Here is a 14,886-nt window from a genome sequence, read left to right on the forward strand (position 1 = left end):
CACACATGCAGAAGCATCTTAGAAACACCTGCTCTCCTCCGCCTTTTTTTTTTTTTTTTTTTTTTTTTTAGATGGAGAGTCCCTCTGTCGCCCAGGCTGGAGTACAGTAGTGAAATCCCAGCTCACTGCAACCTGGGCCTCCTGGGTTCAAGAGGTTCTCCTGCCTCAGCCTCCCCAGTAGCTGGGATTACAGTCATGCGCCACAACGCCCAGATAGTTTTTATATTTTTAGTAGAGACAGGGTTTCACCATGTTGGCCAGGCTGGTCTCAAACTACCTGCCTTGGCCTTATTTACAGGTTTTGTCTCCTCATATACAACCAATCTCAACAGAGAGAACTCCCTAACTCTGATTCAGGTAGGCTCTCCCTCATCAAGAGATTAAGAGTTCTGAAGTTAAATGAACTATAAAATGAACTACAGCTTGTAATCCATTGCCTCACATCCAAAGTGCTTCCTCTCCCTTTCTTTTTATCCCCCTCTCCCTTCAGCTACTATTCTCTGAAGCTTTTCAGTTCTCTCAAATCTTAATTTTATTTTTTTCCTCCACAAGAACAAACTTGGTAAATAACCAAGATTGTTCGTGGTTTCAGGCTCCTCTTTTTAATCATTTTTCTCATGTCAGTAATGAGAGCTCCTGAGTTAATATTATGCTTTCCCAAACCTGGAATCCTCGTCTTTTTTGCAGAAGAAGAATCAAGCGTATTGTACGAAATCTCAAGCATATTTATCCTTAACAAGGTCAGAGTCAGAAACCTTAATCCAAAACCATAAACCTCCCGCAGAAAAAATCTCTGGAATTCAACTCTCTCTCGTCTATTCTTTATTCCTACTGATACCACTTTTGTGATTGAAACATGAAACAGATCCTCATCTCCTGAAGATGATATATAGAAATTATTTTAAATGCCTTGTGAAAACCCTTAATAACCCGAATTCTGTTTCCCAGTTGAGCTATATTTTCCTTGCTCCAAATTTACCATGTCATTCCAGGCCTCCAGGCCTTTGGTTATTTGTCCCATCTGTCTGGGCTTCTCTTCCCCGCCCTTCCTTACCTTACTAACTTACTCATCCTTCACTTCTTAGCTTAGATTTCTCTTCTGCTGAGAAGCCTTCACTGGCCCCTACATTGTCAGCTATGGGAACCCTCTTATGTGTAGTCTCTATCTCCCCCTCTTCTAGCACTTGTCACAGTGTGTTGTAACTGCGTGGTTGCTTGGATTTTCCCCCTGTCCTGGAAACACAGCCTAGGGTGCTTACTGCCAAGCTTATGATAGAAACTCTCAATAAACACCAGCTGAGAGAATAAACCAAGGCTTTGCTGTGTGCTGGGAGAGGATTCAGCATTCTGGTATCTGTAACCCTGTTACATAGGTGGTCACTACCTGAAAGGTCTGCTTTCATGCTGGTGTCAGATTTGCTTGTTTTAAAAATAACTCAGGGCTGCTGATACATGCAATTCTAAGCCAAGAAGAGAACCGTAATGGTCATCAATTTCTTTCTTTCTTTTTTGTTACCACCAAGTTAATGCATTTAACGTTTTCTAATCTACAAAGACCTATAACCTCTGCTCCCCACGTTACTTAACTAGAGAGCTACCTATCTGCTACTCATCAAACCCAGCCAGAGATGCCAAGTTCCTGAATTTTTTTTTCTCACATAGAAATCTAGATGAATCCCCTGAAATGGTCATTTTAAAATCAAGTCAAAAGGAAAACAACAGGAAATACTCACCAGAGTAAAAGAGAAAAGTGAATCGAGGACAGACTTGTGTATTTACAACTCTCAAGGCCAATGAACATTGGAAAAGCAAACTAAAATGATAGATAGCAAGCTGTGGAATTTGGCTTGACCTTAAAGAGGGTTTTAATATGCTCTTATATCACTGTCTGCTACTCAAGGTCGATAAGAAAAGCGTGGTTTTCTTACGGAACAGAGCTGAGTCACTTATATAATACCAGTGCATTTCAGTTGATTGTGATGATTTTTTCAAGAGATGATGTCACACAAATTGAGTTTTGCTTGAATCTTGCCTAAAAATAGTTTGATTTATTTACTAGGTCAAAAAGACAAGGGGATCTAACATCAATGACAAGTAAAAATAGAAAGATTTATTTATCCTGAACACTATGGACAAATGTGTGTCTCAGCACATTTAGGTGTTTATCCAAGGCTCTTTGTGTAAGTAGAATGAACCAGAAGCAATTTACTATATGTGAATAAGAAATATCAAGGTGATATTAATGGTTTGTATTTCCCTTTTCTGTAGAAGATTTGTAAGAAGAGTCTTTTCAGGTCCCCAAAGGTAAACTTTAGGATTAAATTATACGGTTTTAAGAAATTATCACTAAATCTTTCCCCCATTTTTTTTAACCCTTAAAAATTTTTGTTTGAAACAGGGTCTCACTCTGTTGTTCAGGCTGCAGTGCAGTGGCAAGATCATGGCTCACTGCAGACTTGACCTCCTGGGCTCAAGCTGTCCTGCCTCAGCCTCTCAGGTAGCTGGGACTATAGGTGTGCACTACTATACACGGCTAATTTATTTCATCGTATTTTTTGTAGAGACAGGGTCTCACTATGTTGCCCAGGCTAGTTTTGGGTTCCTGGGCTCAAGCAATCATCCTGCCTTGGGCTCCCAAAGTTCTGGGATTACAGGTGTGAGCCATTGCACCCAGCCCTTAGAATCTTCATATTTTTGTTTAATTTGTTCTTTATAGAGTAGTTTTCACTACAGGGATGTTACTTGGTAAATTAAATTCTATCATTTCAATTAACAACCCAAGAAAAATATATGTATAATGATAAACTTTGAGGAAAAAGAGAAATAACTGCAAAAAAAATGAATTGGCATGCAGTTAAACTTTGCTTATCCCTTAAATTTTGTTCCTGCTTATAGATTTTTAGTAGTTCATACAAAGTCTTCTTTTAAAATTTTAAAAGTCTCAAAACTACTAAAACAGGATATTATTTTAGTGGAAAATAGCCATATGGTTTCTGGGAAGGATTTTACTAAAGGAATAAATTTAATTAGAAGCAGGAAAGATTTGGTTACATACAACAAAAGCCAACAAAATATGCTCAACCCCAAGGGTAAGTGTAACTGCTGGCTAGAGATTTCCAGGAGAGGACAGGGAGTAGTTTTCCTAGAATATTTTATGTCCTAAATAGCCTGGATGGAGTCCCTTATTCCCTTCCAGACTCATCACTGGGAACGCGGCACACTGGTGGGCTATGATTCCCTGGAGAGCTTATGAAATAAAAATCAAGTGAGCTACGAGTACAGCCAGAAACTTGCTTTACCCCCAAGTCCTGACCCTGAAACTTAATTTTTTTGACTTGAATTGTGTCTCTCTGTTTAAAATTTATTTATTTAGAGATGAGGTTTCACTCTGTCACCCAGGCTGGAGTGCAGTGGTGCAATCATTGTTCACTGCATCCTCAATCTCCCAGGCTCAAGCAATCCTTCCATCTCAGCCTCCCGAGTAGCTGGGACTACAGGCGGGTGCCATCACGCCTGGCTAATTTTTAAAATTTTCTGTAGTGATGGGAGTCTTTCTATGTGACCCAGGCTGGTCTTGAACTTCTGGGCTCAAGCGATCCTCCCACCTCTGCCTCCCAAAGTGTTGCGATAACAGGCGTGAGCCACCATGCCCAGCTAAATTATGTTTCTAAATACAGCAGAACTATGTACTTCGTGGTAGGTAAAGCTATTGTTTGGTTGATTCTTAGAGAAGAGAAAGGGAGTCCATGCTATCTCTTTCCACACTCTTAAATCCTGAGATATAAATCTTTAGATTCCTGATCCTCACCCCTGGAAGAGAGGTCAGCAGTGACTCGAACAGGGGTGACCTCCTGGCTCTAGGAGCCCCAGGAAACAGGATTGGAAACATGGAAGTACTCCTGGAGGAGAAGGATTTAGCTTCCTGGTTATCAGGCTCTCTGGCTGCTCACACAATGTGCGCGTTGCACAGACAGTAAGCCAGTTATATTCGAACTCTTTCACATGAAATTCTTCTCTTGGGAACAAGGGCTTGATCAGGATCTTTTTGGGAGAGTGTGCTGATTTTAGCTTTCAGCTAACGTAGATATTCTCTCTGTTAGCACAAGAAACAAATCTGGTTCATTTTTGTAAATTTAACAACCGAGACTCAGATTTAAAAAAAAATTGATTGCGCCACTGCTCTCCAGCCTGGGCAACAGAGTGAGATTCCACCTCAAAAAAAAAAAAAAAAAAAAAATCCACAGACAGGATTGTAAGGTAATTTAAATCTACATAGAAATAATTCATCTAAGTTTATTTAGTCTGATCATTTGTTTTATGTGCTTTCTCAAGGATAACATGGTTGAAAATTTAGTGAAAAATAAGGACTATTGTGGGTGATAAGCTTAGGAATCACCAGACACCTCTCTCCAGAGACCATAATACATCATGCCAAGAGCAAAAAACTGGGAGAAATGAGCAATTTGAAGTACTGTTATTTTAATCCCCATAAGCCTATATAAAATTTTTTTTGATATAAATTAAAAGAAACCAGAAATCTATAAAGCCATCTGGCTGATTTAAGTATTTTTTTATAGCATCTTTTTAAGAAAGATCAGAAAAACTCAAGACAATATAAAAGTATGTCAGTATGGAAACTATTCCTAGCTGATTATTTTACTTCCAAGCCTTCTGGGCTTCAAAGGGACAGCTCAACAATTTTGAGAAGAAATATAAAGGTAACAATACACCTTCTTGAGCCTAACAGATGGAGTAAGACATTTGAAATGCTGAACAAGAGACATGGGTCAGAATCCATCCCAGAATTGTATGAAGCCAGCTTAATTAAAAGTGCTTTCTAGGCTGAAGCAGAGCATCACTTGAGCTCAGGATTTCGTCTTCTGTTTTTCTTTTTTTTTTTTTTTCTTTTTGTGGAGAATGGGGTCTCGCTATATTGCCCAGGCAGGTCTCGAACTCCTGGGCTCAAGCTATCGTCCCGCCTCTTGCCTCCCTGAGAGCTGGGATTACAGACGTGAGCCACCGCGCCCAGCTGAGCTCAGGAGTTCGAAACCAGACTGGGCAACAGCGAGACCTTGTCTCTACTAAAATTTAAAAAAGAAAAAAAACAATTAGCTGGGCATGGTGGTGAAAGCCTGTAGTCCCAGCTACTTGGAGGGCTGAGGATTGCTTGAGCCCAGGAAATCGAGGCTGCAGTGAGCCCTGATTGTGCCACTGCACTCCAGCCTGGGCAACAGAGTGAGACCTTGTCTCAAAAATATAAAAAAATTTTTCTACAGTGCCCCTCTATTATTGTCTTTGTAATTTACTGTCTTCCTCCTTTGTAAAGGAGGAAAAAGAGGCAGTAACCTTATATTTAATTATGTCAACAACTCAGTGTTAATTCTTCTGTTTGTAGCACCGTGGCTAATAACTTCAAATCGCATGGATCCTTCCAGAGGACTCTGGCTTCACTAGGCCTTTAAAACAGCACACAGTGCCTTGGCTTCAGCATTTGGTCGCTGACTAAGCACCTTTCAAGCTGCCTTCAATTGAAAGACGGACAGCGGACTCTGAGGAAATCCTTGCTCAGCCAAATGTATCCCATGTGAGAGGGCAAACTTAATGAGAATCAGTCCCTGGCATGCAGCGCCTCTGGAATGTGCGTGATTTACAGCCAGCATGGGCTACAGAGTTTTCTGTCCTAGTCTCTCCTCTTCTGTCCTAGTCTCTCCTCTTTTTTTTTTTTTTTTTTTAAAAATGCATCAACAAAGTATCAATTTTAGCTAATAAAGGCAAAAAGAAAAAAGAGCACACTAACTTTAGCACATGTGTGCAAGGTCCCGGGAGGAGATAAGAAAATGAACACATTCGATTCACAACTGCAAGGAGCTTAGAGAATACATGGACATGCACACACATATCACACAGGGCAGAGCAAACAGATTGACAGGCAGAAGTACAAAGTGCTGTGGGAGCATAAATATTGTGTTTTCCATTTTCCTCCAAGTGCCTTTATTTGTGGCAATGGAATGGTCTCATGGTGCAAAATCATATTTGTGATGCTTCCTGGCTTCCTATCAATAGGGTGGAGTTGTACCTGTTCACTTTCTACGAGTGAGGCTCCTGGTGAGTATGGTGTTTTCCCCAAACACACAAGTAATAGATTAATATGGGATTGAAACATTTAAACGATATAAAGAAAGCTAATGTCCTCCTTGACTCATCTCCTCCACCTAATCACTGGCCAGTTCTAATCCCTGGAAGGTGGTAATCACCATTGTCATTTGATATACATACTTCCACGTCTTTTAATTTACATTTACCCACACATATATACTCACACTCATAGATAAACACACATATATACAGACAAGAAGAAAGAAATACAAAGTTTAAAAAATGTGATAATGGTATATACATGTTCATCTTCAACTTGCTTTTCTAGCATAATATACCATGGGATATGTCAATATATACAAATCTCATTTTTTTTTTCTTTTTTGAGACAGAGTTTTGCTCTTGTTGCCCAGGTTAGAGTGCAGTGGCGCCATCTCGGCTCACTGCAACCTCCGCCTCCCGGGTTCAAGCAATTCTCCAGCCTCAACCTCCCGAGTAGCTGAGATTGCAGGCATGCGCCACCACGCCTGGCTAATTTTTTGTATTTTTAGTAGAGACAGGGTTTCACCATGTTGGCCAGGCTGGTCTCAAACTCTGACCTTAGGTGATCCACCTGCCTCGGCCTCCCAAAGTGCTGGTATTACAGGCGTGAGCCACCGCGCCCAGCTACAAATCTCTTTGTTTTTAATCACTGTATAGTGTTCTATGGTATGGATATGTCATAATTAATAATGCTCTAAAAGTTTATAATTTTGTTATCTCCTGATGTTTCCATTTTTTCACCATTTCCAACATTGCAATGGATATTATTGTACCTATCTCAGTTATCACATAAGCAAGTATTTATCTGGGGTAGATGTGGAGACATGGATTTGCTAAATTAAAAGGTAAGAGATTCCCAGCTGGGCTCAGTGGTTCATGCCTATAATCCCAGCACTTTGGGAGGCTGAGGTGGGTGGATCACTTGAGGCCAGGAGTTCAAGTTGCAGTGAACCAACATCACGTCAGTGCACTCTAGCCTGGGTGACAGAGTGAGACTCTGTCTCAAAAACAAACAAAGGCAAGAGATTTTGATTTATTTTTTATTTTTTATTTTTTTTTTGAGACGGAGCCTCGCTCTTGTCACCTAGGCTGGAGTACAATGGCATGATCCCGGGTCACTACAACCTCCACCACCCCCCAGGTTCAAGCGATTCTCCTGCCTCAGTCTTCCAAGTAGCTGGGATTACAGGCGCCCGCCACCACACCTGGCTAATTTTTGTATTTTTAGTAGAGACAGGGTTTCACCATGTTGACCGGGCTGGTCTTGAACTCCTGACCTCAGGTGATCGCCCTCCTTGACCTCCAAAAGTGCTGGGATTACAGGCGTGAGCCACTGTGCCCTGCCTTCAGTCTTCTTGAGTTGGCTATTACTAGGAAGTATGAGAAAAATGTCCCTCTCTGACAGAATTTGCCCATTTTTCTTTCTATTTCTGTTAGTTATTTCTTTAAATATTTCCATGTTATGTTAAGTGCATGAAGATTTGTGAATGTTTTATCTTCTTGGTAGATATTTTTCTTCAACATGAAATATTCCTCTTTGGTCCTTTTTCATTTTTTTTGTATTTTGTCTGACATTTATATTGCTAAAACTACTTTCCTTGTATTAGACTTTACCTGGAACATTATTATTTTCCAAATTGCCAGATCCTTTTATAAACGTAGTTTACAATGTCCCCAGCTTTTGCTATGATCATTTTGGACTATGGTTTCCACATCAACCTGATCATCCTACCTGCCTTCTCTTTTTCAGAGATACTTAATTATCCCTTATCTGCACAATGGTATACTTTGTCTTCTAGCACAATTATAAGCTAAAGTGTGTGTGTGTCTGTGTGTGTGTGTGTATGTGTGTGTGTGTCATTTAAGGCAGAAAGTAGAGATGACATTACATGGTCAGGCTGCCATCTTGATACGATCCTATGTTTTCCTTAACACCAGATTTCCTTCTCCGCCTCCACTTCAAAACTTTCCTTTCCTTCCAGCTTGGTTGATCTAGATACTAAAGGTGCCGTGAGAGATACAATACAGAGTAGAGTTTGTGAATACGTTTAGTCAGCATACACCTCTCGAAAAACTACTTTTGGTCTCCATCTCTTTGTGGCCTATAAGTTGGTTTCAGGCTGAACACTACAACTTGTGTTCCACTAGCATGCATTATTTAGTAACAGCTTACACAGCTCTAAGTTATCATCTTTCCCACCTCATTCCCAGGAAGATTTGTTTAATTTATAAGCAGTCCATTTCAGACAGCACTCCTCGGGATATCACAATATTGCTGTACTTCTGGGTGATTCATTGGCATTATGAATACCCTTGTTTCTTCCATGGGTAAAACATGTTTCAAGGCCACTAACTGGGCTATTGGCAAGGCCTGGCACAAACTAAGTGCAATGTAACTCTTAGCAATTTGTGACCATTAAACATAGCATTTATAATGTGCTAGTTTTAAAGTTGAAAACAACAACAACAACAACAACGACAACGACAACGACAACAACAAAGCAACCCACAGCCCGTGTCTACGGCCATACCACCCTGAACACGCCTGATCTCAGAAGCTAAGCAGGATCGGACCTGGCTGGTACTTGGATGGGAGACTGTCTGGGAATACCAGGTGCTGTAGGCTTCGCTGGGCGTGGTGGCTCATGCCTGTAATACCCGCACTTTGGGAGGCCAAGGCAGGCAGATCACCTGAGGTCGGGAGTTCGAGACCAGCCTGACCAACATGGAGAAGCCCTGTCCAGGCATGGTGGCGCATGCCTGTAATGCCAGCTATTCGCGAGGCTGAGGCAGGAGAATCACTTGAACCCAGGAGGCAGAGGTTGCTGTGAGCTGAGATCGCGCCATTGCACCCCGGCCTGGGCAACAACAGCTAAACTTCATCTCAAAAAAACCCAACAAACAAAACAAAACAAAAAACCCACAATTAATTCATAAAAGACTTGCACTTAATTTGCCTTATTTTATTTAAAACATTCTTACCTCGTTTTCTATATTTTATCTTTACACATAGAATACAGAGTTTAATTTTATTGTACTTTTCCTTTTACCCCCCTTTTTTTCTTGTTTATTTTCACTTATAGGTCATTAAATGCCAAGCATAGGATCTCAGACGAAAAAGGGATTCAGGGTTAACTAGCTGAGGCCTATCATATGATGTTTGAGAGGTTTTGTGGCTTGCCTGAATTCCTCCATTGACCTGTGGCAGAGCTGGCACAAGAATATGGGTCACCTGACTCCAGCACATGCACATCAATTTACGTTTACAAAGGAGTTTTTAAAATACAATCTCATCTACTAACTACTAAAAAACTACTGGAAAGAAACCTGACGGTGAGTACATATTACCTCAATTTTTATAGGAGAGAACACTGAGCAGGACAAATGAATTAATGATTTGCCTAAAATAATCTGCATCAGGAGATGTCAGGAAAACAACCTGGGGTCTTTACTACCGGCTTCTGCATCTCACAGCCTCTCCACCTTCTCACCTTGCAACTTCACTTTCTAAAAGGACAGAGTTGCCTTTTCAATGATTTATTTCATCATTTCATCATTTCATCCCTATAAAAACACAAAATATAGATTTTTTTTTTTTTTTTGAGACAGGGTCTGGCTCTGTTACCCAGGCTGGAGTGCTGTGGTGCCATCTTGGTTCACTGCACCCTCCTCATTCCTGGGCTCAAGCAATGCTCCTACCTCAGCCTCCCAAGTGGCTAGGAACACAGGCATCCACCACCATGCTCAGCTAATTTTATTTTATTTATTTGTAGAGACAAGTTGGTCTCAAACTCCTGGGCTCAAGCCATCCGCCCCCCTTGGCTTCCCTGGGGTTACAGACATGAGCCACTGTGCCCTGCTGATGTATATTTTAACGATTAAAATAATAATAATAAAAAAACCCACCTGGCACGGTGGCTCACACCTGTAATGCCAGCACTTTGGGAGGCCGAGGCAGGCGAATCACCTGAGGTCAGAAGTTTGAGAATAGCCTTGCCAACATGGTGAAACTCTGTCTCTACTAAAAACACAAAAATTCGCCAGGCGTGGTGGCGGGTGCCTGTAATCCCAGCTACTTAGGAGGCTGAGGCAGGAGAATCACTTGAACCTGGGAGGCAGAGATTCTAGTAAGCCGAGATCACGCCACTGCGCTTTCCAGCCTGGGTGACAGGGCGAGACTCCATCTCAAAAATAAAATAAAATAAATAAAAAGGCTTAGGCCTGTAATCCCAACACCCAAGGGGGGGCAGATCTCTTGAACCCAGAAGTTTGATACCAACCTGTCTCCACTAAAAATAAAATAAAATAAAATAAAATTAGCTGGGCATAGTGGTGCATGGGGCGTGTAGTCCCAGCTACTTGGGAGGCTGAGGTGGGAGCACTGCTTGAGCCCTGGAGGTCGAGGCTGCAGTGAGCCATGATTGCACCACTGCACTCTAGCCTGGGCAGTAGAGCAAAACCTTGTCTCAAAAAAAAAGTAATAAAATAAAGTATGTGTCATTTTGATTTGTGATAACCTTAGGAAAAAGCCAGCAAAGTCTGAGAACCAGGTAATCGATTGCAAATTGGAGAATGATTTACCTGCTATCTGAGATAAAGGAAAAGGGTAAATCACAATGTTGCTTTAAATTCTTTTCAGCTCTTTGTTTATTGTTTCCTTTTGTGTGGAATTTCACTGTGCATTGATTTAAACCCAGCTCCTATCAAATGGGACATAGAGTAGGCCCTCAAGTAAACATTTAGCACTAGGCATGTGTGCTCTGTATAGGATATGTAGAACCCTCTCTCTGCTTCTAAGTCATAAATAGTTCTTTAGAGTCTAAGAAATTGGCAAACTCAGGCTGGGCGCAGTGGCTCAGGCCTGTAATACCAGCATTTTGGGAGGCTGAGGCAGGCAGATCACTTGAGGTCCGGAGTTCAAGACCAGCCTGGCCAACATGGTGAAACCCCATCTCTACTAAAAAAAAAAAAAATTACCCGGGTGTGGTGTCAGATGCCTGTAATCCCGGCTACTCAGGAGGCTGAGGCAGGAGAATTGCTTGAACCTGGGAGGTGGAGGTTGCAGTGAGCTGAGATCTCGCCACTGCACTCCAACCTGGGAGAGCTGTGTCCATTCATTTACATATTATCTATGGCTGCTTTCCCTAGAAGGGCAGAGCTAAATAGAAGTTAGGGACTGTATTTTAGGCAAAGGCTAAAATATTTACTATCTGGCCCTTTAGATAAAAAGTTGACCCTATCCCTTGCATCAGGAGCGATAAATAGATGCTCTTGCATTTAGCGTCTTTATTGTTTTTCATGACAAACCTAGAGTTGAACCAGCATCTGGCTAAAAAGCAAATGCACCATGACAAACGTTCATGGATCAGCAAAGTGCTAACCCAGTTATGGAAGTCTAATATAGTGTTACAGAGTCACAGGCTTAGCTAATATGTAAATCAGCAAACATGAGCAATAAAGATTTATATTTGCATGGCATTCTATAGATTATGAAACATTTCATATCAATCTCATTTGATTTTTCCAATAACTGTAGAAAGTAGACAGGTAGGCTGGGCATTGTGCCTTATACCTATAATCCCAGCATTTTGGGAGGATCACTTGAGGCCAGGAGTTCAAGACCAGCCTGGTCAGTATAACAACACCCTGTCTCTACAAAAATTTTCTTTTTTTTAATTAGCCAGGTTTGTTGGCGTATGCCTGTGGTCTTATTTACTTGGGGGGGTTGAGGTGGGAGGATCACTTGAACCTAGGAGTTTGAGGTAACAGTGAGTTATGATTGCACTACTGCACTCAAGTCAGGGTTTCAGAGCAAGACTCTGTCCCCCTGTCTCCCTGTCCCTGACCCCCACACCCCCCCAAAAAAGGGCCGGCGTGGTGGCTCATGCCTGTAATCCCAGCAATTTGGGAAGCCGACGCAGGTGGATTACCTGAGGTTGGGAGTTTGACACCAGCCTGACCAACATAGAGAAACCCTGTTTCTATTAAAAATACAAAAATTAGCCAGGCGTGGTGTTGGGTGACTGTAATCCCAGCTACTCGGGAGGCTGAGGCAGAAGAATTACTTGAACTCAGGAAGCGGAGGTTGCAGTGAGCCGATATCCTGCCATTGCACTCCAGTCTGGGCAACAAGAGTGAAACTCAAAAAAAAAAAAAAAAAAAGAAAGTAGACAAATAAATATGAAACAGATTCAGCGACATTGCGTGATAACTCAGAGTGAAAAGGAACTCAGATTCAATGTCTTCAGTCTTTTCTTTTAGCAGCTAAATGATTATTTTATCTCTGGAAAATGGTTACCTTGCTAAAAAAAAAAAAAAAAGTGAGCGATTATTAACGTTTATCATTCTATGATGCACTGACTTGGAAGATCACTTACAATTAACTGTACTTTGTAATAACATGTTCTATCTTCTAAATATTGTATTTTTATGTCAGTATGATGGTAAAAATAATATAAGCATTTTATATAATGGTTTTAAAAATCAAAATAAATATGGGCCTAATTAAGTTATCAGTTAAAAATATAATCTTAAATTTTTGAAATCTTAGAAACTGCAAGATGAATCAGTTATCTGGTTTTCTTGGATTAACAAAATTTTTAAAATACAACTCTTGGAGTAGCAGGGAAAATAAGTCTTAGCAAAAATGTGAGTATATATGAGCTTGAGAAAAATAATGAAAAGTATATATAGTGCTCTGTAAATGGATCAAATCATGTTGAACTAAATATTTCAATGGAAGCTACGAACATGTAGATGACTATTACAATTGTTGTATCATCTAAGACTTGATCTCCTGTGTGATCAAACCACTTCTGAGGAATTGCCAGTTTACCAACACATTGCTGTATCAGTCTTGGACCCACGTAAAACATTAATACAACATACTGCATGATTCAGCTAGATGACATTCTGGAAAAGGCAAATCTATGGAGACAGTAAAAAGATCAGTGGTTGCTAGGGGTCAGGGTAAGGAGGGGATGAATAGTGGAGGGCAGAGGATTTTTAGGGCAGTGAAACTTAACTGTATGATACTGTAATGGTGGATGCATGTTATTATACATTAGTCCAAACCCATAGAATGTATAACACCAAGAGTGAACTCTAACATAAAACTCTGCTAGGGAACGTTGATGGCAAATTAGGTTATACGTGCATGGGGACAAGCGTATATGGGTAATCTCTGTACCTTCTGCTCAATGTTGCTGTGAACTTTAAACTGCTCTAAAATATAAAGCCTACTTTTAAAAAATAATATAATGAGCTAACAAAGTCCACAATTCTAGGTCTTCCTCAGAAGCTTTATAAATATGCATTAAAAAATTATTTTTTGGGTATACTATGGCAGAAATACAAGAAAAACAAAGGCCCAGAATTTTTCCAGGAGAATAGATCCAGAGCGAACATGAACTTACTTCACACTCGGATTGAGTTTCCCATGAACATGACTCGTTCTCCTGAGGGAGAACCCCTCTTTGGAAAGCATGTTCACCCAGGCATGTTTGACACAAGGAAGACTCGAAGTCTGGCTCCCCTGGAGGGATGTGCACAATGGAGGAGCCGGTGTACTTCAGGCTGGGACTCTGATGCTTGTCCACACTGACCATTGGGCTCTTGATCCATCTTCGTACCTGCAATGTGCAAAAGGAAAGAAAAAACAAATGTGTTTGACTCCCTTTGATGTTTATTGGGGATTTGGTGGGAACTCTGGTGGGATGGGAGCTCATGAAAGGAGAACTCAGTCTCACAACCTGTCTGTCTTTCAAACTCAACACAATTCGAATTGGTCAATGCTGTTCAGTCTCTTTCCTAGAGTATGAATTACATGGCTGGTCATTTCGTCTGGCTCAGTCTGTCTCCGCATTTTTTTTTTCACATTATTTTTTTCTTTTCTTTTTCCTGCTGCTTCCAGTGCGGTTAGAATTTTTTTCTTTTTAGAGATAGGGGGGTTTCACTATGTTGCCCAGGCTGGTCTTGGCGTTAAAAGATCCTCCTGGACCAGCCTGGCCAACATGATGAAACCCCATCTCTACTAAAAATACCAAAATTAGCCAGGCCTGGTGGTACACGCCTATAATCTCAGCTGCTTGGGAGAATCGCTTGAACCTGGGAAGCGGAGGTTGCAGTGAGCTGAGATCGCCCCGCTGCACTCCAGCCTGGGTGACAGAGCAAGACTGTCTCCAACCACAACAACAACACAACAACAACAAACCCTCAAAACCCAAAAACAAACAAAAACAATTACCCTGGCCAGGCGAGATGGTTTATATCTAAATAGCACTTTGGGAGGCCAAGGCAGGAGGACTGCTTTAGCCCAGGAGTTTGAGACCAGCCTGGGCAAAATAGCGAAACTTTGTCTCTATGAAAAAAATAACTTTTTTTTTTTTTTAAAGAAAAAGATCCTTTTGCCTCTTAAAGTGTTGGGATCACAGGTATAAGTCACTGTGCCCAGCCTGTCTCCTCATTTGTAAGATTCAGGTAATAATATTTCCTCCCAAGCTGTGAAAATGCTACCATGTTTTACAATGTTCAAGTACTTTGCCTGGCACATGTTTGGTGCCCAATAGATAGTGACTATTTTACTTTGACCCTTATTATTATGATAATGATGACAGAAATTTAGTTCACACATTTCTAAGGTGAATTACTAGTTATTCTTACAAGGGAAAATACTAATCTCATAGTTTACAATCTAATCCATTGCTAAGCAAATACATATTCACTATTATTATTGTTATTGAGACAGGA

At 40.9% G+C, this 14,886-nt stretch overlaps 1 protein-coding gene and 1 pseudogene across 1 annotated transcript in view; one reads left to right on the plus strand and one right to left on the minus strand.

The window, feature by feature from the left end:
• SGK1 (serum/glucocorticoid regulated kinase 1) overlaps positions 1-14,886 on the minus strand; it is a 146,367-nt gene that overhangs the window by 76,897 nt on the left and 54,584 nt on the right. Inside the window, exon 2 of the mRNA XM_016954685.4 lies at positions 13,554-13,769. Coding sequence (XP_016810174.1) covers positions 13,554-13,769 — 216 coding nt within the window. The remainder of the gene's footprint in view (positions 1-13,553; positions 13,770-14,886) is intronic.
• Positions 8,656-8,764, plus strand: LOC112209642 (5S ribosomal RNA; annotated as a pseudogene).

Source organism: Pan troglodytes, chromosome 5 (assembly GCF_028858775.2).
Source record: "Pan troglodytes isolate AG18354 chromosome 5, NHGRI_mPanTro3-v2.0_pri, whole genome shotgun sequence".
In the NCBI taxonomy this organism is placed as follows: domain Eukaryota; kingdom Metazoa; phylum Chordata; class Mammalia; order Primates; family Hominidae; genus Pan; species Pan troglodytes.